The sequence below is a fragment of the Oryx dammah genome, unplaced genomic scaffold (assembly GCF_014754425.2).
Source record: "Oryx dammah isolate SB20612 unplaced genomic scaffold, SCBI_Odam_1.1 HiC_scaffold_1, whole genome shotgun sequence".
Taxonomy (NCBI): Eukaryota; Metazoa; Chordata; class Mammalia; order Artiodactyla; family Bovidae; genus Oryx; species Oryx dammah.
The window spans coordinates 103,521,197-103,546,173 of NW_024070185.1; the positions used below are offsets into that span (position 1 = coordinate 103,521,197).

At 45.4% G+C, this 24,977-nt stretch overlaps 1 protein-coding gene across 1 annotated transcript in view; it reads left to right on the forward strand.

Moving 5' to 3' along the window:
- The window catches only part of PAPPA (pappalysin 1), a 263,068-nt gene that overhangs the window by 58,741 nt on the left and 179,350 nt on the right, over positions 1-24,977 (forward strand). Inside the window, exons 5-7 of the mRNA XM_040238522.1 lie at positions 2,767-3,060; positions 10,584-10,776; positions 17,744-17,865. Coding sequence (XP_040094456.1) covers positions 2,767-3,060; positions 10,584-10,776; positions 17,744-17,865 — 609 coding nt within the window. The remainder of the gene's footprint in view (positions 1-2,766; positions 3,061-10,583; positions 10,777-17,743; positions 17,866-24,977) is intronic.

The following is a 24,977-nucleotide window of genomic DNA, read 5'->3' on the forward strand; positions in this document are numbered from 1 at the left end:
ATGGTTGAGCAGCAAGTTTCTATAGTGAGAGAGAAATACTCCTGATAATTCCTTGAATTTCAGAGACTTGCTCAGGACCAGGCATACAGAAGGCTATAAATCCACAGCATGTTATAGTATTTCAGGATGATGTCAGCCTCAAGCTATTTCACCTTTTAAGAGAGGCAGTGAAACAGGACTCAAGCTCTGTGCTGTCGCTCTGTGAAGAGGGGAAGCTGGGAGACCCAGCCTGGACATCAAACCTGCAATCCTCTCATTATCCCCTGGAAACACCTATGGGGTCCTGCCAGCACCGCGCCTCCCTTCGTTCTCCATTGACCTCAATATTACAGCTTCACAGAGAGACTGAGAATCTTTGGTGCTCTGCTGCTGCTGCTGCTGCTTATATCAGAACATGCCAGAGGTGCAGTTACTTTCTCAAGATCACACAGCCATTGCAAAACAGAATGAAGATTGCAACCCATGTCAGGCTAACTCCAGCCGGCCTCCCAGGCTGCCACCTCTCCATCCTGAGACATGCTGATCCTGAGCAGTTCCTCTGCAGTAGGCCCAATCAAACCCAATTTATTAGAATCATATATACACACCCTCTTTTCCTGCTGTTACACCATGATCCCTGGAAAAAGCCTTGGGTGGGAAGGGGATTATGTTTCATATTATGATTGACAGAAAATAATTGAGAGAGATTTCCTGTCTCAATTTCTCTTCCTCCCTGCCTCTGCCTGCCGCTTCTCACATATACACGTGCAAGCACACACACCCCCTCATACATCTTTATCTTTGTGCTGGAAGGCTCTAAGCAGCTCAGAATTAATCGACTCCATGAGCCCCATGACTGAGCAAGCTTGCCCTCCCATCAGTTCAGTCTGAGATAAAACTCCCCCCACGCCTGCTCCAGGCTTGCCAGCAGAGAATAGCAAGGGCCTCCCTCCTCACCGTTCTGTAGTGAGCTGCTCTGCACTTACATCCACTGCTTGCAGATTGCTCAGAGGTGAAGCGTTTTCTTTTTTTTAAAAGCTTTTTATTTTGTATGGGGGGTATAGCTGATTAACAATGTTGTGATGGTTTCAGGTGAACAATGAAGAGCCTCAGCCATGCATATCCTTCTATCTATTCTCCCCTCCCTTCTAGACCATCACATAACATTGAGCAGAGTTGCCTGTGCTGTTCAGTAGGTCCATGTTGGTTATCCACTTTGAATATAGCAGTATGTACATGACCATCCCAAACTCCCTAACTATTCCTTTCCCCCGGCAACCATATGTACATTCTCTTAAGTCCCCGAGTCTCTTTCTGTTTTGTAAGTTCATTTTGTGTCATCTCTTTTTAGATTTCACATATAAAGGCTGTCATACAATATTTCTCCTTTTCTACCTGACTTACTTCACTCAATGTGACAATCTCTAGGTCCATCCAAATGGACCGCAAATGGCATTACTTCCTTCTTTTTAATGGCGGAAGAGTACTCCATTGTAAATATGTACCACACCTTCTTTATTCATCCCTCTGTGCTTGGACTTGAAGCTTAACCTTCCCTTAAACACACTCCGATTTTCCAGCTGAAATATCTATCTGCCAACCTGTATGTATTTCTCCAGTAGCTGAATACAAACACAGAACCATGCTGTCCATTGGTTCCCCTGAGATCTGATCAATCAATCTGCCCAAGTAAGAAACGGTCATTCTTTTAAGATATGTAGGGTGGTTTATCGCTTCTCAAACTAGAACATACAGGCAAGTCATCTGGGGCTGTTGGTAAAAGACTTATTATTTTGATTCTTTAGGTCTGGGGTGGGGCCTAGGAGTCTGCATTTCTGATCACCTCCAGGTGAAGCTGAAGCTGCTCGTTTTGGGGTGCACTTGGGGTAACAAGTGGCTAGACAGTAAACAAGGCACTTGCTGTGTGTAAGGTGCTATGCTGGCTACTTACACGTAATTACTTAGGCCTCACCTCTTTCACTGGGTTGGCGTTCAGCAGATAGTCAACATTTACTTACTGAGATGCCATGTTCTGTGCCTGTGGTGGGCATTAGCAGCAGAACTGATTAAGATTCCTGGCTTTGGAATCCAAGGATCTTGGGTTCAGGTCTGAACTCCCCGCTTACTAATTCGATCATGGGCCCATTGTGTCACCTCTCTGTGAGTCAGTGCCCCTCTCGGGGGGTTGTGAGATGATTAAGTGTGCTTGTACATGTGAAACACTGAACACAAGGCCTGAAAATATGTAATAAATGCTCAGGAAACACTGATTATTATCAATGTTATAATGTGAGTATGCCACAGTGCTGGCCTTTATGAACATTCACTCTCATAGGGTACAGAGCTTTGGAAATGGGATTCAGAGACGGCAATCAACTTGCTCAACTTCACAGCGTAGTGTAGATATTCATAAACTGGGGCATGCCTTACTTCCTAAGAGGTTGCAGCTGAAATCTTTGCCAGTCCAGAAATCGAAGTCCTTGAATTGTAATCATGCCACTCCTTCTAAGTAGTTTGACATCCCCTTGAATAAGTTGCCTCACTCCTTTAGGCATCGGTGTTTTCAACTGAAAAATGAAGGGACTGCACAAAATGACTTTGAGACTTCTTCCTACTCCATCAGTGATTCATGCCACAAGTCAGAACGACTCTCAGCCATGGAGTCATAGGGTGGAGGAGACTGTGGTTACTTTGGGCTGTGCCCCATTCCCCCTTGAGGGATCTGGGGACTCCTGCAGCAGGAAACAGGGTGCCCTGTTCACCTAACGCTCTGACTTCCCCTGGCAGGTGGCATCGTCTTGAATCCATCTTTCTACGGCATCCCTGGGCACACCCACACCATGATCCATGAGATTGGACACAGCCTGGGCCTCTACCACATCTTCCGAGGCATCTCGGAAATCCAGTCTTGCAGTGACCCCTGCATGGAGACAGAGCCCTCCTATGAGACCGGAGACCTCTGCAGTGACACCAACCCAGCTCCGAAACACAAGTTCTGTGGAGACCCGGGGCCAGGGAACGACACATGTGGCTTCAACAGCTTCTTCAACACTCCATACAACAACTTCATGAGCTATGCAGGTAAGGCCCACCCTCTGCAGGCCCACACACTGCACCAGAGTACCAGAGTGTCAGACGTGGCCTCCCGGCCTGGCTCAAGCAGGCTGCCTGTCTTTCCTAAGGTCTTTTCATCCCAACACGTCCTCATCCCAAGTAATCGAGTACCTGTGCCTTCCATGAGTACCTCAGGGATGCAAGGAAGATGTATCTAAAAGCTCCTCAGAAAGATGCTTTGGGAAGCTGACCAGGGCTTAAAGTCAGGAAACCTGAGTAGAAGGTCGGGTTCTGCTGCTAGGTCACCTGCTGCCTTGGGGTCCATCACTTCCCATCTCTGGATCCCACTTTTCTCAAGAAAATGGAAACTCTGGAATTGATCTCTGAGGTTTCTCCTACTTTTGCAGCTATAGTTTTCTAAGCTGGTGATTGTTGAAAGTTTAAAAAAACACACACACAAAATTTTCACATGCTTTTTTACTGTTTTATTACAGTAAAATAGAATTCTTTTGGTTTTGCAAATAATGAAATTATTACATGAGATGGAGTTGTTTTTTCCCTCACTGCATATACCCACTCAGAGTCCTTTTTAGTACCATCAATAACAGTGTTAATAACTCATTCTGTGCATTCCAAGATCCCCTGAACTTCCTTTTAGTGTGTATCAAGACCAGCTCTAGTCCTTATAACATCTTTGGAAAATTAGCTATCGTGGGACTGTCCTGGTAGTCCAGTGGTTAAGATTTCAGCTTCCAATGCAGGGGATGCAGGTTCAGTCCCTGGTTGGGGAGGTAAGACACTATATTCCTCGTGGCCAGGGAAACCAAAAAACATAAACCAAAAGCAATATAGTAACAAATTCAGTAAAGACTTTACAGATGGTCCACATTAGAAAAATCTTTAAAAAAACAAAAAGAACGAATGAGGTACCCCTTTCTTGGGATGGTCACAGCCTCACCCCTAGGCCAAGAGACTTTGAGGAAAGCGCCAGATGCTGGTGTGTGTTAGCTGAACATCCAGCTCTATCATAATAGTCAATTTAGGTGTTTCTTTCCACCACCAAAGCAAGTGAGCTCTATAAAGGCAGAGATTGTCTCTAAGACATCACTGTACTCTCCGCACCTAGCAAGCACAGGCCTTGTGTTTTTAAAAATGGTTGCTAAGAAGAAAGGGAGGAAGGAGAAAGAAAGGCAAGTAGGGAAGAATATGAATAAATTCTCTGACAACAGGTATATAAAGTTGATTTGTATAGAAATATTTCTACTTCTATAAAAGTTTACTGTTCACGGGACTTCCCTGGTGGTCTAGTGGTTAAGACTCCACGCTGCCAGTGCAGGAGATGTGGGTTCAATTCCTGGTCAGGAAACTAAGATCCCACATACCACGCGGCACAGCCCAAAGATTTCAAAAAAAAAAAATTAAATAAAATAAAAAGTTATTGTTCATAAAGGACTTTAACATATGCCATCTTGTTTAACTCTCTCAACAAGCCTCTGGGACTGGAACTACCCCCGTTTCACAGGTGGCTGGTTTTTCTCTTTTCCTCTTGTGCCACCCTTCCAGTGAGACCTAGCTGATGGCTGAGTGGGCTATTGAGAGATCTGGGTGGTTTTCGAGTCTGTGCCAGAAAGATCATTGTCAGGGAGGTGAGGGCACTCTGAGTGGCTGTGTGACTCTGAGCCTCCATTTCTGCTTAAAGCAGGGGAGCCCGCTTCTAGCAGTTTCCATTTCTGATGGGATTTGCCTCTGATTGCATTCAAAGAGAGGCTGTCCCTCCCCAAATCCAGTGGGTTCCACGACTGCCAGTGGGTCTTCCCAGTTTCCCGTTTGGACTGAACGATCTCTGGGGGCATCTCCAGTTTAAGGTTCATACAGTTCACACCCAAGGTCTCTTGAATGGTCAGCACCCACGCTTGGTGCCATAAACAGCCCCTAGCTTGGGGGTCTCTAAAAAAGACCCAAGTGCTAGGGATTTCCTCAAAAGCAGCTTCCTACCATGCTCCCATTCCCAGCCAAACCAGCATCCGTATCTGGTGTCCTGTCCCCTCCCAGAGCCCTGGTTAAGTTCCATTTCTACAGCACCTTTCCTTGGCCAGCTCAGTGCACATGGACAATAAACAATAACATGAGTTTGGAAGTTTGCCGGCCTCTTAGGGGCCAGGAGCTGCCACTCGCTATTGGACCCCCATAAACTAAATCTTTTTTTTGTTGTTGTTCCCCTTTGTACAGATCTAAAGGGTGATTGATTTAATGTTGCTTTTCTAAAGGAACCCCTCAGCTCAGTGACCCATTAACAGCAGAACTAATTCACTGAGCTACGATAACAAACTTACACCCGCAAAAGCATATTCAAGGAGACCACGAGCTTTGAAATGTTTGTTTTTCTTAGGATCTCTGATAGATGAGGTGACAAAAGCAGCTGGATGAAATTCAAAATGCAGACCAGGATTGGGTTCTCAGGGCTGGGGAGAAGGACACACGGGGGCTTTGCAGTCAAGACAAGAGGGCAGAGAGCTTGCTGGGCCCGCTGCTTAGAGTTCCTTCCTTTCGAGTGCTCTGGCTTTTTGCAGAAATGGGTGTACTGTGTTTGTGTTCCCCTGCATGGTAGCCATCAGCCACTTGTTGAGCAAGGAGAGTGAAGCTGAGGACCTGAATTAATTGTTAGTCCTAAGACTGTAATGAATTGAACATGGCTGGTGGCGAGTCTGCAAACTACTGAGTGTCTGTGACATACCAGACACTGTGGGCAACGCCCAATGGGCTTGTCTCATTGAATCGTCTAAATAGCCCAATGGGATAAGTGCTATTACTACTGCACCCACTTTACAAATGGAGAAAGCATGGCTTAGGGAACTTGTCACTTTCCCAGGGCCACACAGCAAAAACAAGGCATGCCTTTCATGGCAGAGCCTGCATTTAAGCAAAAATTATCTGGCTCCCTTTCTGACACTGGGGGAGTTCGAGAGTGTCCCAACTGCTCAGATTAAGCAGACACCAGGGCAAGTGCTAGGGGCAAGCCTAGTCAAGCACCGGGTGAATGCAGTCACGTTGAGTTGTTGGCTAATCCTCAGGCAGATAGAAAGACGGCAGGTCAGACTCTTACTTCCTGAAGACAATATGCCATAAGGAACCCACTAAGAGGACCTCCAAGCCCAGCTTCCTCAATAGTGCAGAAACCAGGCCTTCCCCAGCTATGGGAGCAAGCGGCTTGTCATTGCTGTTCTGTGTGTCCCTTTTAATATGCACTTAAGCTTTGACACAGCAGCCCCACCTCTAAGAAGTATGTCTTAAGGAAATAAATCTGTTAATGTGTTTAAAGATTTAGTCCTAAAAATGTTTTTAGCAACGTTTTTTTTCTCCACATATTAATTAGACATTTACTAATTGAAGTGTGTAACAGGCATAGAAGAGAAATGCTTACATGTGTGAAAAATTAGAAGCTTCTTACAAATCCAAAAAGAGAATGGGTTGCTGAAATAAATCACAAGGCACTCATATGACAGAACATCCTGTAATCACTGAAGATGGTGTAGCAGACAGTTGATAGGAACACAGTGGTTCGGAGCATAAAGTCTAGAGTGTGAGAACCAACTTGAATTCTCTGTGTGCCAGCCTTTGACTCTGACCTCAGGCAAGTTCCTTCTGTCTAAGCCTGTTACTTTATCGGTTCATGGAGGACAATCACCCTCACCTTGCATGAGAATCATACAGGTGAAGGGGTTAGAACTGTCCTTGGTACCAAAACTAGTGCTCAGTAAGTGATGATTAGCAGGATTATCTGTTGACTGTTAATTGTGAAAACACTCCAGAACCCAATGTACAGTATAAGACCTGGCACATATATCATATCTCATCACAAGTGTGTGTATGTTTGTGTGTATGTGTGTATACATATATATATGATGTTCGTGATGATAAGAATTACAGAAATCCACTATAGATATTCATATCCATCTACACATACATATATACTAGATATTTTTTTTTAATCTCTAGGTAATATTTAGGTTGATGTTTATTTCTTTGTAACATGCTTGGCACATACCAAGTGTTCTGCAGTGGATATAATCATCTATTGCTGTTACTGTTATTATCATTGTTTTTAAAACAAAACCATCAGTTATTCACACTTCAGAAATGGATGAGCTAGTTGCACGCTTCCCTTGGCTGTAGAAGGCAGGCAGGCTCATGAGTCCCTGTTTCACAGTGGGTGGAAACAAGGCCGTCAGGGGTCGGCATTTTGTCTGAGGTCCCACAGGAAGTGGCGGCCTTGAACCTCCCTGCCCAGTGGCCTTCCAGCTGCAGGTGGAAATTGTTCTTGAGAACGAAGTTTAAATTGCAAACTCACAGCACAACAGCAACAGCGCGGGGACTGGTGTAGCTTCCCAGAATTCTGAAGTCCCCCATGTCCCTTCTGGTTGGAGGCAGCATGGGGACAGAAGAACAGGATGGGTTGGCTGGTCCTACAGACCAGGACGAAGGAGCCACAGGTGTCAGGAGGGTCAGCCTGCAGAGACAGGAAGCTAAGAGGGGCCAACTCGAAACGTCAGCTAGTTGGGGCAGAGGCTTTATGATCGACAGAAACTCTTTGGTACCTCACCCAAGATTCCGGCAGCAGTTTATTCTCTAAGTGATCTAGCTCTGGGAGTGATGTTTTTTGACTTCAGTTTTAAAGTTCAGGTACAGTTCTGTCCTCCTCCCAGCTTCTGTCACCTACCCATTTTTCAAACTTTTAAATTGGCAGACATGGAAATGGCTAATTTTTAAGTTATAAAAGGAAAGTAGCTCCTTTGGAAGAAGAAAACCAAACAAATCAGAATATAGAGAGGAAAGCAAATTGCTGTTTTTCTCTCTCATTCATCAAATAAATGCTGTATGTGTTCCAGCTCATGGAAGCCACACCATCACTCTAGGTTGTGGGGTTGATTTAAATGTCCCCAACTTATACACAAGGGGCCTGAGTTTTAGAGTTACTTCCTGTTTGGGAAATGACTGATTAGAATTCTGTTCTGTGCGTGTGCCTTAATGTACAGAGTCCTCCCCCTGTTAATAGACAGATGTGTTATTTCTAACATTTTTTCTATGTCAATGATATTTCAAAAGATGTCCTTGTATATATGTTTTCCCTCATGTTTGTTCATGAGTATCGCTCCATCGAATTCCTAAATGGCGATGTTGCAAAATCAAAGAGAGTGATTCTTTTAATTTCTGTTTTTTTTCCTGCTTCTAGTTCCCTAACACTCACCCACATTAGTGTATGCGTACACATACACACGTGCACACACGCAAGCACACACACACACAGAGGTGCCTGCACTATCCCAAGACCCGAGGCAGTGAGCATTCACTGAGCATTGCTCCTGCCTCTTGATGCTACACTTGCCATGACCTTCGGCAGCATTCTGACACCAGCACTCTTGTTATCATCATTATCTCCACTTTACAGGTGTGAAAACTGAGGCACAGTGGTCATGAAATCATTTGACTCCAGATCATTCACCCATGAATCTAACTACATAACCCTTACTTCTTTAGCCAGCATGCCCTTCCCCTGCTTTTAACCTATTTAGTGGCTTTTCCAAAGCTTTTGGGATGAAGTACAAAGTCCTTGGTAACAAAGGAAAATGTACCAGCCCGTTCAGTCCTTCTTAGACCACTGGGGGCATTTGGAGTCTTATTTTCCAGGCAAAAGCAACCCATAGCCTGTTTTGTATCCAAGGAGTTACATGCAAGTATCTGAGCTTGAGAGTGATTTGTGCAACTAGTCATTCTTTGGTGGTGTTCTCCAAAGGACTCCAGGCTCTTCTGCTTCTTCCAAATGTATAAAAGTCTTCCCCAGGGTGCTGGCAAGGAGACCATCAAAAATTGCTAAGGGGATCAGAGGCAGCTTCTGTGTATAACCTCCTCACACTTCTATCCCTTCCCCAAGCTGGATTCTCAAGGTCATGTCCAACTGCCCAGCACCTGCCCGAACTTATTTTCTGTTTGTTTGATAAGAGAAAGTGAGTTTATACTGTGGAATTCCCATGGTGGGTTTATTTTAAGATCTGGTGAGCCCTGTTCCCCTCTGTCTGGGGCCCAGCTGCAGAAACCCTGGCCAGGCAGACACCTCTGGGAAGTGGTGTTTTTGGAAACCAAGCCAACACAGTGCCTTGATCTTTCCCTGGGGCAGCTGAGTAAAGCTGTTGGAGGGAGAGACGGGAGGCAAGCTTCCTCCTTGGCAGGGAAGAGTCTCGGGTCGAGGCCTTCATTCCTCATCCTAGAAAACAGAGGGTAGAATTGAAGGTCATTAGATCTAAAGACATTCAGAGATGAGATTGTATTCTGGTCCCCTCCGATTCAGGCTCAACTCCTATTTATCAAACACCTGCGGGACACTTGGCCCATACAAGGTCTCATGGACACTCAGAAAAAAGTTCTCATATTGATTAGAAATGTGGCCTTGGAGTCAAGACTGCCTGGGTTCACATCTCAGATCTGCCCCTAGGTCTGTGATCTTTAAAATGTAGTGAGACCTCTCTCAGCCTCAGGTTCCTCCTCTGTGAAATGGAGCAATCAGAGTATTTACTCCAAAACTAATGGGAGAGTTACACATGCCCAAAGCGCAGTATCCTGTGTACAAAGCATGTACTAAGCCCACAGTCCGTGTCTAGCGACAGTGCTGTGCAGAAGGTGTCATTGTCCTTGCATTCCTGCCGTGGACACTGAAGGCTGGATGCTGAGCCTGGACTACTTCCGAGTCTCCCTGTGCTCACTGCCCAGGGCTCATGGCTTCTGTGGTCCTGAGCTGCCCCTTCTGCCATCCCCCATCTTCTTCCCCAGTCTTAATGGTGTAACCTGGTTGACCTCCAGGACCTCCCCCAGAAGCCTCTCCAGTTTATCTGTCTTCCTCAACACACTATCGCCTTGTCATTGGGGACTGGCGTCACAAACTTGAACAGCCTTATAACCACCTTGAGCCACACAGCAAGCTGACCTTTACTCTATAACTAGACTGGTAGCTCCCCAACGGCAGGAGTGTTGTAGGTTTCCGTGGCCCTTGGCTTCAAGCAGAGAGTATAGAATCGATGCTCAGAAGGCTGGTTTGGAAGGCAGCATTGCTGCATCAGTAAGGGGCAGAACTGATGAACGAGCCGATGAGCAAATGTGAAGGTGGGAGTGAAGGAACAAGTAAGCATGTGAAAGAATGAGTGAGCAGACAGACAGGACACGAGTGGATGAGTGAGAGATACTGACTGATTGGCTGGAACTTACTGACCGGTGGATGGGGGCCCATGGAAAGTGGCTCGTCTTGCCCTTGTCCTTACCCATGGCGTGCCTTTTCAGTCCCATCCGCCCTCCCCCTCCTAATGCTCCCTCTCACCTGTCTGCAGACGTGATGGCTGCACTAATCTGTTCACAGACTGTTAACTCTCGAGCACGGGAAGAGGCCAGCTCCCAGTTGGCAAGGGCCAGGGTGCTGGCTTCCGGGCCGCCCGGGAGGCGTCATCATTCTCTTGCCTGTCCATCCGTGCAATGAGGTGCTTATCTCTCCCTCTGCCTGCTTGCAGATGACGACTGCACCGACTCCTTCACACCCAATCAAGTCGCCAGAATGCACTGTTACCTGGACCTGGTGTACCAAGGCTGGCAGCCCTCCAGGAAGCCGGCGCCCATCGCCCTCGCCCCCCAGGTCGTGGGCCACACGACCGACTCTGTGATGCTGGAGTGGTTCCCTCCCATCGATGGCCACGTCTTTGAAAGGTGAGTGTGGCCTGTGAAGTGTTGATCCCTCTCTCTCTCTCTCTCCTGCCAAGAAGAGGGAAACTTGGAAGGGAAGCAGCCTTGGAGAGGGATTTCTCTGTCTTTTGTTGTTGCTCTTGTTTAACAAGTGCCCAGATGGTAAAGAATCTGCCCGCAATGCAGGAGACCTAGGTTCGATCCCTGGGTCAGGAAGATCCCCTGGAGAAGGAAATGGCAACCCACTCCAGTATTCTGGCCTGGAGGATCCCATGGTCAGAGGAGCCTGCCTGGTGGGCTATGGTCCATGGCGTCGCACAGAGTTGAACACGACTAAGGGAATAACACACACAGTCAAGGACTAACTAGCACAGCGACTGCTCCATATAGACATGTTGTAGATATGGGGATCAGGGAACACATAAATGATTGCTAACAGAAATCAATGAGTAATGATGCATAATTTCTGTGGTGAATATTAAGCTTTATTTTATTGTTAAAAACCTGGAAATTTCTGTCGCCTGAACCTCGTCTGGAATGGAGGTACTGGTCACATCTCATGAGCTTGGGCATTTAACCTGCCTCTGGTTAATGAGCTAACACCTTTGTATACACATAGTACAATATAAGAAGGGTACATTATATTTGATGGGTACACATGCATATATATATATATGTATGTATTTTTGTATAATGAGCATCTTTGCCTTTGTTGTTTAAGAGAACTGAAGGTAGAATTTTTAGAAGATCAAGGGATGATAAGTCAAGGCACAAGATGCCTGAGTTGAGCTGCTATCAGTTACTTATTAGCCGTATGGCCTTGGGCAAGTCAATTTCTCCCCTGAGTCTTATACTCCACTGAAAGGTGGGTCTAATGATGCCTCAGTGGCCTGAAGGTGGAAACATGAATGAAATCATTTCTTGTGGTGCCTTTCAACATTGGGTCTCCCCAAGGCGCTGAAGCTTTAGGGGATTTTAAAGGATCATGAAGATGTACTAACAGGTTGACATTTAATTTGGTTGGAACTTGGCTATAAATTAGTGTGGTTTAGTATTTTTGCCCCCTCCCAGCCCTTCTTGGGAATGTTTTATTCAATAATGATAATACAATATTGACGATGGTGGAAATAATAACCAGCTCATTCTGAAGGAGATCAGCCCTGGGTGTTCTTTGGAAGGAATGATGCTAAAGCTGAAACTCCAATACTTTGGCCACCTCATGCGAAGAGTTGACTCATTGGAAAAGACTCTGATGCTGGGAGGGATTGGGGGCAGGAGGAGAAGGGGACGACAGAGGATGAAATGGCTGGATGGCATCACTGACTCGATGGACGTGAGTCTGAGTGAACTCTGGGAGTTGGTGATGGACAGGGAGGCCTGGCGTGCTGTGATTCATGGGGTTGCAAAGAGTCAGACACGACTGAGCAACTGAACTGAACTGAACTGAACTGATGATGAATTAATATTACTCAAGGGTTGTGCATGCTGTTTATCAATTGCTCACTCTGCTCTGGATTCTATACTAAATGCTTGCTGTACGATCTCATTTCATCTCTTCAGTAATTTCTGTAAAAAGGGAATCAACTCCTTCATTTGCCAGCTGAGGAAGGGATTGGAGTTCAAAGAGGCGAAGAGATTTGGCCAGAAGCCTGTAGAAAGTGGTGGGAGCCAGGCTCCGACTCACATTTTGCAGTGTCTCATCTCAGACTCACATGTTCTTTCATTAAGTTTTTCCAAACCTTGAATTATGAAGGAGGTGTTACTCTCCCCTTTATACAGGCCATAAAATGTGGCAAGGAATTCTCACAAGTATGTGTGTGTGTGTGCATAAAAATATATTAGATCATGGCACCACAGTTAAATCTGGGCTCCAGTTTTCCTTCAGTACTATCAATCCTTGAATCGAGAACCTTCTTTGACAGCTGGATGAATGGGATTATGGAGAAAGGAAAGGCACTCCTGAGATGCTCTATAGAAACCCCCTTCCTCTGCCCCAGCCGCCCTCACTGGGAGCTCAGAGCTGGGTTTGGGAAACCTTATGTGACACTTCAGAGCAGCCTTTCCAGCAGCCCGTGGATTTATTTATTTTTTCTGTGGCGATGAGAAGTATCAGACTTTTGGTCAAGCCTTAGCCTCGATTCCACTTAAAAATGGAAGTTTTGTAAATGAAGCTTCCTGTGTGTGTATTCAATTTGTATTTCATAAAGCAGTTATTGTCCATTAAATAAATACCATCTGATTGTTGGAAACCTATTGGAGGGTTAATTGTTGTGTAATGAGATATGTCTCTATTACATGGGGCCCTCAGCTTCAATCAGTATGTTTTTAATAATCTATAGTCAGTTGGTACTTGAGGCTCATACAATAGCTATTCTGTTCCGTCTAAGATTTCATAATGGAGTTATCATATGTTAAATTAAAACTGACATTTTAGAAACATATCTAATTAGGGTTAACAGCTATGTAGACTATAGTCTGTGACTGAAGGAAGTAGGTCAGCAAGTTCAATAAATTGTTTTAAAGAAATGAATCTATCCATCTGCCATACACAAGGAGTTCATACTCATGGAAATTGACTTAGTACAAAGTGCATAAGCTTTGATGTCAAGCGGTCTGTATTCCAGTCTCAGCTTTACCACTCCCAGCCTAGGGGACCTTGGGTGAGTTGTCTCACCCCTCTGATCCTTTCTGGCCTTCTTGAGTCTTCTTCCATAAAAGGTGCTAACCATACCCACTCCACCTAGCTTCTGTGGGGAATTTAATAAGATGATATCTGTGATATGCCTAGCACACACACTCTATGCTCAGGAAACACTAGCTCCCATCTTGTACAAAGGTTTTCAGAGCTGTTGAGCTACTTGAAATCCTCTTTCCCTGCAGAATCTCTGATGTTTTCCACTCCATTCATCAATGCCAACCTCTAGCCCCTGGCCATCGTCATGTCCTCCTGCTGTTCCTCACATCTGTGGTCGAAGAGAATACAAGGGTTTTCCTTAAAAAAACATACTCAGATCCTCCCACCGCCGGTGTCCTCACACATGGGCAACTGAATAAATAATTCAAGGCCACCCTTGGCTTTTTTAACTCCTTCATTTTTATCTGTCTTGCAAACATGTGTTGACTGGATGGTTTCAGTTTTCTGAGCAATGGGCTGTGGTATATAGTAGAAAGAATGCTGGACTGGGAACCAAGAGATCTGAGTCTGAAGTCTTTGCAACTTCATTTCTTCTTCCTCTTTGGCCTCAGTTTTCTGATCTGTAAACTAATGGGGAATCTAGGCTTTCTCAGCCAAGGTTCTTTTTCTAAGTCTCAGAACGTAGAAAATGACTTGAGTGACTATTTTCTCAATTCTCCTAAGGATAGTACATAACTAGTACCATTCTAGATGCCTAGGAGTGAGCTTAATTCCTTCTGTACAGTGGATACCTTAGAGAAGTCCAATAGAACTTTCTGTAATATCCAGTGTGGTAGCCATAAGCCAACTGTGGCTAGGGAGCAGTTGAACTGTGACGAGTGTAACTGAGGAAGTGAAATGAATTCTATATTAATTTTAATTCATTTAGATTTGAATAGCCACATGTTACTAGGGGCTGCTGAAGTAGATGGCACAGATTTGGAGCTTTAAACTTTAATTCTCATGGACCCTGAGTAAGAAAGGTGATCTCTTCCAGTGTTAGCATCCTTTAGCATCCTGTGTTTCTATGATTTCTGTGTGTGTGTGTGTGTGTTTCTGTCTGTGTAGGTACAGGTGCCCATTAAAATCAAATAAATGCCAAAGGTTAGAAACACATTTTACATACCCTGAATGTGTAGGAGGATATGGCATGGTTTTGGTAAAGTGTGTTTTGACTGTGACTTTCTGAGCTTTGACCTTGGTATAGTTACTCTGTACCCATGATCCTCAGTTTCCTTATCTGTAAAATGGGAACGTCACCCACCATATACAGGATCACACCTTTGCTCTTTATTTCCTGACTTTGCTTTTATCTGTGCTCTTCTTTTCCCAATTTATTCTTCATTCATCACTCAGGCTGATCTTTTAAAAATGTGAATTGGATCATGTCACCCATGTTATACCCTCCAGTGCCTTCCCATTGCTTTTATGTGTAATCTGCAAGGAGTCTGCAGAGCCTTCCACCCTGTGGTCCTTGCCTGCTTGCCCACTGGCTCTCTTACTGTCCTGTCTTTAATTTCTGACTCTTGCCACTCGAGTTTCCTTCAGGCCCTCTATGGACCAAGGCCATCCTCCCGCCTCGGTCCTTTCCATACCGTTAGACTAAGCCGGGGCTGCTTTACTCCCACTCTTGGTGTCATTCTTCGTCATACCTGCACTAAGGTCCGCCAGCGTTGCGCCCATCTGAAGCCCTGCACAACCCCTCATTAGTCTCTCCTACATCACCTATCAACTTTCCTTCTAGCAGTAATTCAACCTGTACTTTATATACATTATTTTCCTGTTGGTTTATGGGCTGTTGCCTCTGCTTGGATTGCAGGGTCTATGAGGGCAGGTACCACATCAAATCTCCTCTCCCGTGGTTGGTTAACGTCTGGTAGCTGCACAGTGCCAGCAACCAGAGTGTTCAATGAGTATCCAGTGAATGAACACATGAACCCATGATTGAGCATGAGGGAATGCACTTTGTGGAACTCTGTGTAAATAAGGCCCATTTACTGTCAGGTGGATGACGTTTTACTAATTCATCAAAGTATTTATAGGGAACCTACAGTTGTCAAGAACTCAGTGAAGTACAGGTGACTACATGCATTTCCTCTAAAGCAAGGCATCTAGAGTAGAAAGCTCAGTTACCATTAAGATCAGTGCAATCTGGATTCATACAAGGATGTTTGCAATCTCATTGTCGTCATAAAGCCAGTCCTGTGACTCTGAGCTGCTATGCGTGGATTGTGGTCATTGTAATGGAACCAGACTAGTGCTGAGCAATTCTCTCTCCACCCTTCATCCTCTGCCTCCAAGTGCATTCATATAATCATCATTATTGCTAGTTCAAGAATGCCTCATACATACTGAAAATACAGAGAAAGTTCAGAAAACCAGAAGGAATGGAAGTAGGGAGAGAGGAATCAGCCTGAGTTCCACCACCTAGAAATAGCTGCTGGTAGTGTTTGTCATGTTAAGTTGTTTGAACAGCATTGAGGTGCTGCTATAAGGTACAGTTTTGAATATGACTCTTCCCTTAACATTATAACACATTTTCCATAAATTTTAATGATCTTTGAGTGTTTGTACCAACTGCTTACTGTTACATTGAGCAGATTGACCTTAGATTGTTCAGTCATTCTCCTATCACTAAATATTAGTGTGCATATAAAATTATACCTATGTATGATTTCATATTTCTGATGATAAAGCTGATGATGCAGAATACACAATTTGAGGGTCTAGACTAGGTTAGTCATGAGTCTTAGCAACATGTTGGAGTGACTGGTATTTATCCATCTATCCATCCAGCCATTAAACTACACATGTTCGTCACCATATTAGCAGATAAGCAGAGGCAGAAAGTATTCAGATTTAGGTTTGGGGATGAGCTCCCTGGCAGCTGGGTAGAGGAGGAATGAGGACCAGCTGCAGACTGTGATGTTAGCAAGCATGTGAGCCCTGGGGCTGTGGAGCTTCCCTGTGAAGCAAAAGCCCTAAGGCTTGAGATAGGGTCCCTCCCTTGCGTCTTTCAGGTTGCTGAAGGGTGGTGATTCTTTTAGGAAGGAGATTTTGGCAGGACCATTGCATTTTGAGAAATAATGGGTTGGGCTATGACCTTTCTTGATATTTTCACTCTCCACTCGCTCTGTAGAAGTTGCTCAGATTTCCAGAGTTTGGGGCTTGCTCACTCTAGTACAGGAGAAGAGGGCTGTTATCCCTCTCTCTTCCTAGCAACTATCTCCTGAACAGGGGCCAAGTCTGGAGAACAAGTAGGATCCCAAAGGCTGTTGTGGTTAAAGGGAGATTGAATCCAGACACATAAGATACTAGCTGATGGGGAAAGCCACTGTCGTATTCCACTGCTGGGGTTTGTCCCATTGAGGGATTGGCTTGCCGCTTGGAAAGCTGCTGAAGTGAATTAGATGGCATGGTAAGGAAACTGCTTTTGACTGTAAAATCCAAGAGTGACTCATCTATCCCCTGAATGTCAGAGCTAGAAGGTTCTTTAAGCACTGTCTAGTTCATCCCAGTCATTTTCAGCTGAAGGAACTGAACCATTCCTTCTTCCTATTTAATACCTAGGATCCTGATAATTCCTGCACATAGTAGGTACCAGACAGAGATTGTTAAAAGAATAAAATTTGAGGTCCGATGGGTAAAAGATTTTCTCACAACCACATATCAAATCTTCAGTGGAACTTTTAATCATTGATGAAATGAAGAAATAGTGCAGGTAGTAAGTCTTTGATCTGTTGATTCTGGGCTGCTTTAAATTTAAGTGTATCCACCATCAGAACAGAACACGCTTAGACCCAAGAAAGGCCCTCCTGGGTGGTGGAGAGGAATTTCACTTATGGTCATATTCTGGAAGCTCTCACACAGATAGGGAGGATTTAGTATTGTTGTTTAGCCTCTAAGTCGTGTCCGACTCTTTGTGACCTCGTGGACTGTAGCTGTCAGGCTCCTCTGTCCACTATTTCCTGGAGTTGCTCAATTCATGTCCGTGGAGTCAGTGATGCTGTCTAAGTCTCTCATTATCTGCTGGCCCCTTCTTTTGCCTTCAGTCTTGCCCAGCATCAGGATCTTTTCCAATGAGTCTGCTCTTTGCGTCAGGTGGTCAGAGTATTGGAGCTTCAGCATCAGTCCTTCTAGTGAATATTCAGGGTTGATTTCCTTTAGGACTGACTGGTTGGATCTCCTCACAGTCCAAGGGAGAATAAGGACAATAGGGGAGCAGTTGTTGTCACCTACGCCGTTGGTTCAGTTGAGTCGGGAACTCATTCAACCTTTCCTAAGTCGGTGCATTTCCTTCTTTCCTTGGCCTCCTAGAGAATTGGGATCAGCATGTGACCTTTGCCTGGAAGGGAGATTCCTGGTGCAGTATGCCTTCAATGCCTCCTCCCCGATGCCCTGTGGCCCATCAGGACACTGGAGTCCTCGGGAAGCAGAAGGTAAGCCGGGCTGGGGGCTCTTTTGCAGGTTGGGTATGCAAAGAACTCTTTCAATATAGATCGAGCTTTGTGATTTTAATGATCTTTCTCATGAACCATCCAGAGAAGGTAGTGGCACCCCACTCCAGCACTCTTGCCTGGAAAATCCCATGGACGGAGGAGCCTGGTGGGCTGCAGTCCATGGGGTCGCGAAGAGTCGGACACGACTGAGCGACTTCACTTTCACTTTTCACTTTCATGCACTGGAGAAAGAAATGGCACCCCACTCCAGTGTTCTTGCCTGGAGAATCCCAGAGACGGGGGAGCCTGGTGGGCTGCCATCTATGGGGTCACACAGAGTTGGCTGCCGTCTATGGGGTCACACAGAGTTGGACACGACTGAAGCGACTTAGCAGCAGCATGTACCATCTCATTTGATCTTAAGATTACCCTGCAAGCCCAGGTTTTTTTTTTTTTTTTTTTCTTTTTAGGTCTGTTTTTTCTGACTCCCCCCCCCAAAATGAATTTTTTCTGAGATATAATTGACTTTTAATATTGTGTAAATTTAAGGTGTACAGTGTGATGACTGATAGACCCTTGGGTTGGCAAGATCCCCTGGAAGGAAATGGCAACCCACTCCAGTATTCATGCCTGGAGAGTCCCGTGGACAGAGGAGTCTGGTGGGCTACAGTCTGTGGAGGCGAAGAGAGTCAGACACGACTAAAGTGACTTAGCATGGCAGAGCACATTTATTTTAAAGTCACCACACCTGTCACTGCACATATTTCTTTCTTTCTTTTTTTTTTTTTTTTGCCGGGGGGGGGGAAGCAGTGAGAATGTTTAACATCTAGTTGTTACGCAGTTTTTCAATACAGTATTGTCAACTGTTGTCACCATGCTGTATATTAGAGCTCCAGAATTTATTCATTGTATTGCTAGGAGTGTGTGCCCTTTCCCTTCCACCAAGGCCAGTATTCATGCACTTGTTGAGCACAAGTCTTTTTGAGCACCTGAACTGTTCTGGGTATGTCATCCCACTTTACATATGAAGAAGCAAAGCCCCTAAGGAATCAAATACCCAAGGCCACATACTTGATAAGACACCGTGTGTGTGTGTGTGTGTGTGTGTGTGTGTGTGTGTCTCTGTGTCTGTGTGTGTGTGTGTCTGTGGCCTAGACCTTGACAGCCTGTGGGTACAAACAAGCTCACGTCAGAATCAACACACATACTGGAGGACTTCAGGGCATCACGAGCCTTTGATTCTCCTGCAGTTATTCCTGGGAATACCCAAGGCAGTCTTCCACGTGTCGCAGTTTTTCCTCTCGGACTCCTGCCACGTCATTTCCTTGTCAGAATCCGTGTATCAGCAAGACACTGGGGGGAAGCACCTCAGGATGGCCATGGTTGTGGACTCCACCCACAGACCTTCCATGCTAGGGGTGGGGCAGTCTCCCAGGCCTCCCTGCAGACCAACAGTCTCTGCTCCCTTACACTCACTGCCACAGCCCCTCAGTTTTCTAGAGAAATTAAGAAAGTGTCTTTCACCCAATGCTTTGTTGCCCTGTCACGCGGCCCTGAAGCAAGACAGCTTGCAACATAGCAAATCTCATGGCCAATTGCCCATTCTGGGTCCTTCTGTGGTGTCTCTTTCTTCAAGGCACAGGTCGAGTCCCTGAAGCCAAGCTGGCAGAAACCCCACACCCCCTCTTAGCCCTCTGTCTCACCCTCTGTTGCCCTCGGAGATGTCCACACAGAAGCCCCCTACCCAAATCCCTCATCATGTTCTGTGGGGCAGCTCAGGCCAACCTTCTTTGGGTAGGGACCCCCAGCTACCTGAGGAAGCAGAATCTGACTCTTCACTGAGGTTCAGTGCGAACTCCCCCGTTCTCCTTTATATTTTTAGAAAGAAGGTTGAAAAAGAGAAAGCCAGAGATAGAATAAAGCAAGGGAGAAGGATCAGAGAGGAAACGTGAGGGAGAAAAATGGCAGCGCTGTGCTCTGATATCTTCTAAAGTAGCTTGAAATAAAAAGGAGGGTCAAACTGGGGAACTCTAAACAGACCCATCAGGAATGGAAAGCCCAAGGGGTGCCTGGGAGGAGCCCTTAGTTTGGCCTCACAGAATCACGGGCTGTCATACATGGAAGGGATGCCTGGGGTCACCCGGCCCCAGTTCCCACCCTGGGCAGGAATCCCCTTTGTGTGCACCCAGTACCAGCTCATGTATTTCCTTGGTCTCCCCATTCTAGCGCCATCTGCTAGAAAGTTCTTCCTGAAATCTGCAGTGGTGACTTTTTCACCCCAACTGAACCCACGTTGGGTTCTCCCAGAAGAAGCTCTGTGTCTCTTCCATGCAAGGAACAAACCCATCTCCTCTCTGCCCACTGCAGGGACTATGCGCCAGGCAGGCACTGTGCTGGGCATGGAGACTCTGCAGAGCTGGCTCTCTGATAGGAGAGTCAGATGAGTATCCGGGAGCGTTGTCCATCTGGTGTGATGAAGCTGGTGCTGATAGACCTACAGAGTGTGGGGAGACAAGTAGCAAGTGGGGGACCTCCCCCCAAACTGAGATGCCCCGCCGAGGAACTGTCAGCATATCAGTCAGCAAGGTGCATTTAAGAATGGGAGAGGAGTTGACTGTGTTGAGAGCACTGGTTATTTTAGTGTGATCTGGAGACTTAAGGGCCTCCTAAGGCTTCTTAGTGTGTCCTCCAAGGAAAAGATATTTTCATAATAACACTATGACACAGTTTACCTTTTTCGCTCGCTTTCTCTCCTGAGTGACCAGCGGTGCTTCCCAGCCACTGCATGGCGCGTGATGTCTTACTGCTTAGATAGCTAATGGGATGCATGCATATGTGTTCCTGTGTTTTAAAGTCTCTCAGTTTTAATCCACAATATGGTAATGACATAGATACTATGTGCAAGAACAGATAGTGGGGTAGGAACTTGAATGGGTATGGAGAGAAAGGTATAGACTAGGAAGCAGTTGAGCTGGGGTGAGATGTGTAATGACCAGCTGAGGATGGGTTTGGACTATTCTGAGGCTCATAAGGAGATGCCACGTGCCTTGGCAGGAGTCTGGGAGATGGTGAGATGTGCCTGTTTTAAAAGATCACCTGGTCTGCTCTGTGATGAAGAGGTTGGGGGTTGAGTAGACCTGGGGTGGGGTTGGGGGTGGGTGGGAGAAGGGTGCGTCTAAGTGGCTGTGGTAGGAACCCAGGAGAGGTACGGTGGTGGCCTGGCAGAGGTCAATGGCAGTGAGATTGGAGAAGAGTCAGTGGAATTGAAAGAGATTTGGGAGGACGATGGGGCTTCTCAAGTGGCGTAGTGGTAAAGAGTTCTACCTGTCAGTGCAGAACAAGCAAGATGTGTGAGTTTGATCCCTGGGTCAGAAAGATCCCCTGATGTAGGAAATAGCAACGCGCTCCAGTATTCTTGCCTGGGAAATTCCATGCGCCGAGGAGCCTGGTGTGCTACAGTCCATGGTGTTGCAAAGAGTCAGACACGACTGAGCACGCACACGTGCACACTGGGTGGATGAAGTAGCAAGACTACCCTGTGACTTTTCTGGCTAAAATCATCTCAGTTTGTTCTACCACTTGAATGAATGAAATAATTCCCTGGTATCACCCTGCACCACCATGTAACCAAACTATCAGTTGGTTAGGTCTGCTCCTGGTTCATCCCCGACCCTCTTAAAGCAGGAGTTGTGGAGCAGAATCCCACTGAAGTGTTGAACCACCTGCCCTGTACCCAGAGTTAACTCAGGCCTCCAAGAAAACCCAGCAGCCCTGGGTTTCCTTTAGGATATGCAAATTTAGTACACGCAGGCCAGGAAAAGACACTGTTCTTTTTTTAGCGCATCCTATTACAGGCTCTGTGATCCATTTGGCTCAGACCCTTTTAATATTCTTGAAGAAATAAACTTTTCCATGAGCCAAGCTCTGCAATGTTTTTCTCAACTCATTTTCATCCTATTTATCTTTGTGTGTTTAAGTTTTTGGACTTCTCAAACATAAAACTCCCCAATCTGTGAGCGATGCCAGACGTATCTTTGGGGTAGGGGCAAGAGCATGGGTGTGGGGAGGATGACGGGGTTGGGGTTTTGGTCTGAGCCTGGCCATCAATGAGGTCTGTGCCCTTGAGTGAGTCACTTTGCTTCTATGAAGATAGCATCTTATCAACAGAATGTCCTTTCCAGCTAGGATATTCCACAGAGCCACAACCTCATAGTTTTAACTCCACATTAACAAGAGAGAAAATTCTTCACTTAACAAATATTTATGGCATATTCACTATGTTCCACTAACTCCATCTTGTGAACTTCAGGAAAAATATAATCACAGAAATTCTTGCCTTTGGCCACAGAATGTAGTTGTACCAAAAAGAAACCCTATTTTCCCTTCTCTTGAGCAAACACTGTACTTCACAGATGAATATTTTCTGAGATATTCAATACCACGATACGCTCGTAGCTCAGGAATCAGATAGCTAGATCTGATTGACTCAAATCTCAGTTCAGATCACTTATGCAAGCATATAATACATTGCAACTGCTGGGTTTTCCGTGAGAGGGTAACGAATGGCACTGGCTGTTTTCATTTTTTTCTTACTTGTGTGAATCTCTTCCCCATTTTTGTGCCCAGAATATTTCAGGTGTGCTAAAGTATACATCTAGAAAAAACTTGGCACCGAGTTTTTATAAACAGTGTTTGTGTCAACAGCTGCAGTGTATATACACAAAGATATGTAATAGACGTCTGTACAGATTGTCATAAATGTAAATTTAAATCAGTGTAGGCTTGTATAAATATATTTCACACACGTCTATTGCCTGATCTCTAGTGGATAGCTTATATAAACATGTGACTTTTCATATAAAAAGGTATGTACTTGTATGAAGTAACAGTTCCTGTGGACTTTTGTTCCTTGCCCCTTCCTTTCTTTCCTTTCCCCTTCCTTCCCTCCCGCCCTCCCTCCCATTCCCGTCCCTCTTTTCCCTTCCCTACCTATCCTCCTCCTCCTCCCCACCTTTCCTTCCCTTTCCTCTTCTCAACCCTTCTCCCAAATTTGTCACCACCCAGCTTATCAGTCTCCTGGGTGTGTTCCTTTTTCCTCCTTAGGAACTCGGAGGTGTCCTCATTGCCCCTTATGGTCCCTTGGTACAGGCAAGAGTTGTGTGTCATCTGTACTGATACAGTATTTTCTTAACTGATTTCACTAGACTGGAAGCTCCAGGGACTATAACCTAGCCCTGGACACAGACAGAGGCAGCCATTCTCTGGACGGATGGGTGGGTAGGTGGATGAATGGATGGATAGATGGATGGATGGAGAGTATCTGTGACTCTAAATGTTGGTTTTTCTGAAAGACAACCTTCATTTGGTTGCTTGAAAGTCTTCACTAACTGCCCAGCTGTCTCAGCATGAAGTTCAGTTTCCTTAAAGTGACACGCAAGACCCTTCACAGTCTGGGCTCAGCTTATTTTGCCAGCCTTACCACTTACTGCTTTCCCACTGCACTCAAAACCACAATCATCTTATTTCACTTTCTCTCTTAACTGTTCCCTTTGCTTGGAATATCTCCTCTTCCCAGGCTTTCACTTGTTAATTCTTCCTTATGTGTCAAAGCAGAGCTAATGTATTTGTGAATATGTTCGTCTATTAACCATCTCATCCCATTTGAGTTTTATAGTACCCCTTGCGGGGTAGACATCGTTAGAGTAGGTGATATGGTGAGAAGCTGAATAATTGATATTGTAACCCATGTTTTATCCCTTCAAAGTTTGGCATGCTCTCTGGACCCACAGCATCACAAGTATTCTGCTCCCCACCATGGAATTACTTAACCATCTGAGGCTCTGTTTCCTCTTCCGTAAAATGAGTTTCATAAGACCAACGTCATAGACTTATTGGCAGGATGAAAAGAGTTGAGGCATGTAACATGCCTGGCATAGTGCCTAGCACACAGAGGATGGTCAGTGTGTGAAGCCTGGTGTTATTAAAGGGACTCAGTGCCCCTTGAAATTCTTTTTTTTTTTAACATCTAAAAGTTTGTTCTGATAACCAGACAAGTTCACACTTTGCTAGTATTTTAGTCCTATTTACTTATTTGAACATAATGATCAAGCTTATTTTCTTATCCTTTGGAAAGCATTTGGTCTCTCTGTTGATTAACAAGAAACCAGGGATGAAAGTCGGAGCCAAGCGGATTTGTCATCTTTGCTCTCCTGTGGCTTCCCACCACTGAAAGTCATTTTCTCCAAGGAAGGGAGAAAGATCTCTCCATTCCTTGTCAGCTCCAGGAGAACGCATGGCTCCAGGGGGCCAGGGGGGTGTTCACCTGGAACATACCATGACCTAGCAGGCTCTCATAGTCCGTGGATCCTTCACTTCTTTAACTCCATATGAGCACACTAGGAGAGTCTTCCCTGAAATATCTACTGAGTGTGCGCTGTGCTCGCTGTTGCAGTGCCAGGCACTGTATAAAGCATTGAGCATGGCAACCAAGCAAAACAGAGCTGCCAAGCAGAGGCAAAAATGACAACCATCTTACAGGATTTTGCTGAGAATCAGATGAATACATTAATGGCTAAGGAATGTGCTTTGTATGCATTGAAACACTGCCCTTGATAAGGCTTTTTAAATGATTACGTGCTACATGAGTACCAAAAGACCCACAAAGTCAAAAGGATTCAGGAGCTCTTCGGGTTGGAGAATTGACAGGAAGAATGACTTCAGCCTTATTTGTGCCTTTGACTTGAACAGCTGGCCTCTTCTATCCAGCATTTGCCGCAGGTAATAAATGAAGTTGGCCAAGGAAAGGTGGAGGGAACCTTGTAGTCATGTCCATCTCTTCTTGTTCTGATGTGTTGTATCTAAAGAGTCTTTTCAATTTTCCTTGTCCTTGGCCCCTCCCCTCCTCCCTTGCCCATTCTCCCTCCTCTTTTTCTCTTCTCTTTCCCATCCCTGACATCATCTCTCTACTCCCTTGGCTGGGCAGAGGCAAGGGGATTGGAGATACTTGACAACTTTCACTGGAATAGCTTTTCCACCCAAAATCAGTTTCTAGTTTTCATACTGTGGTGATTCCTATTATGCTGTAACATTATCATAAAGCCTTTTCAGGCTAA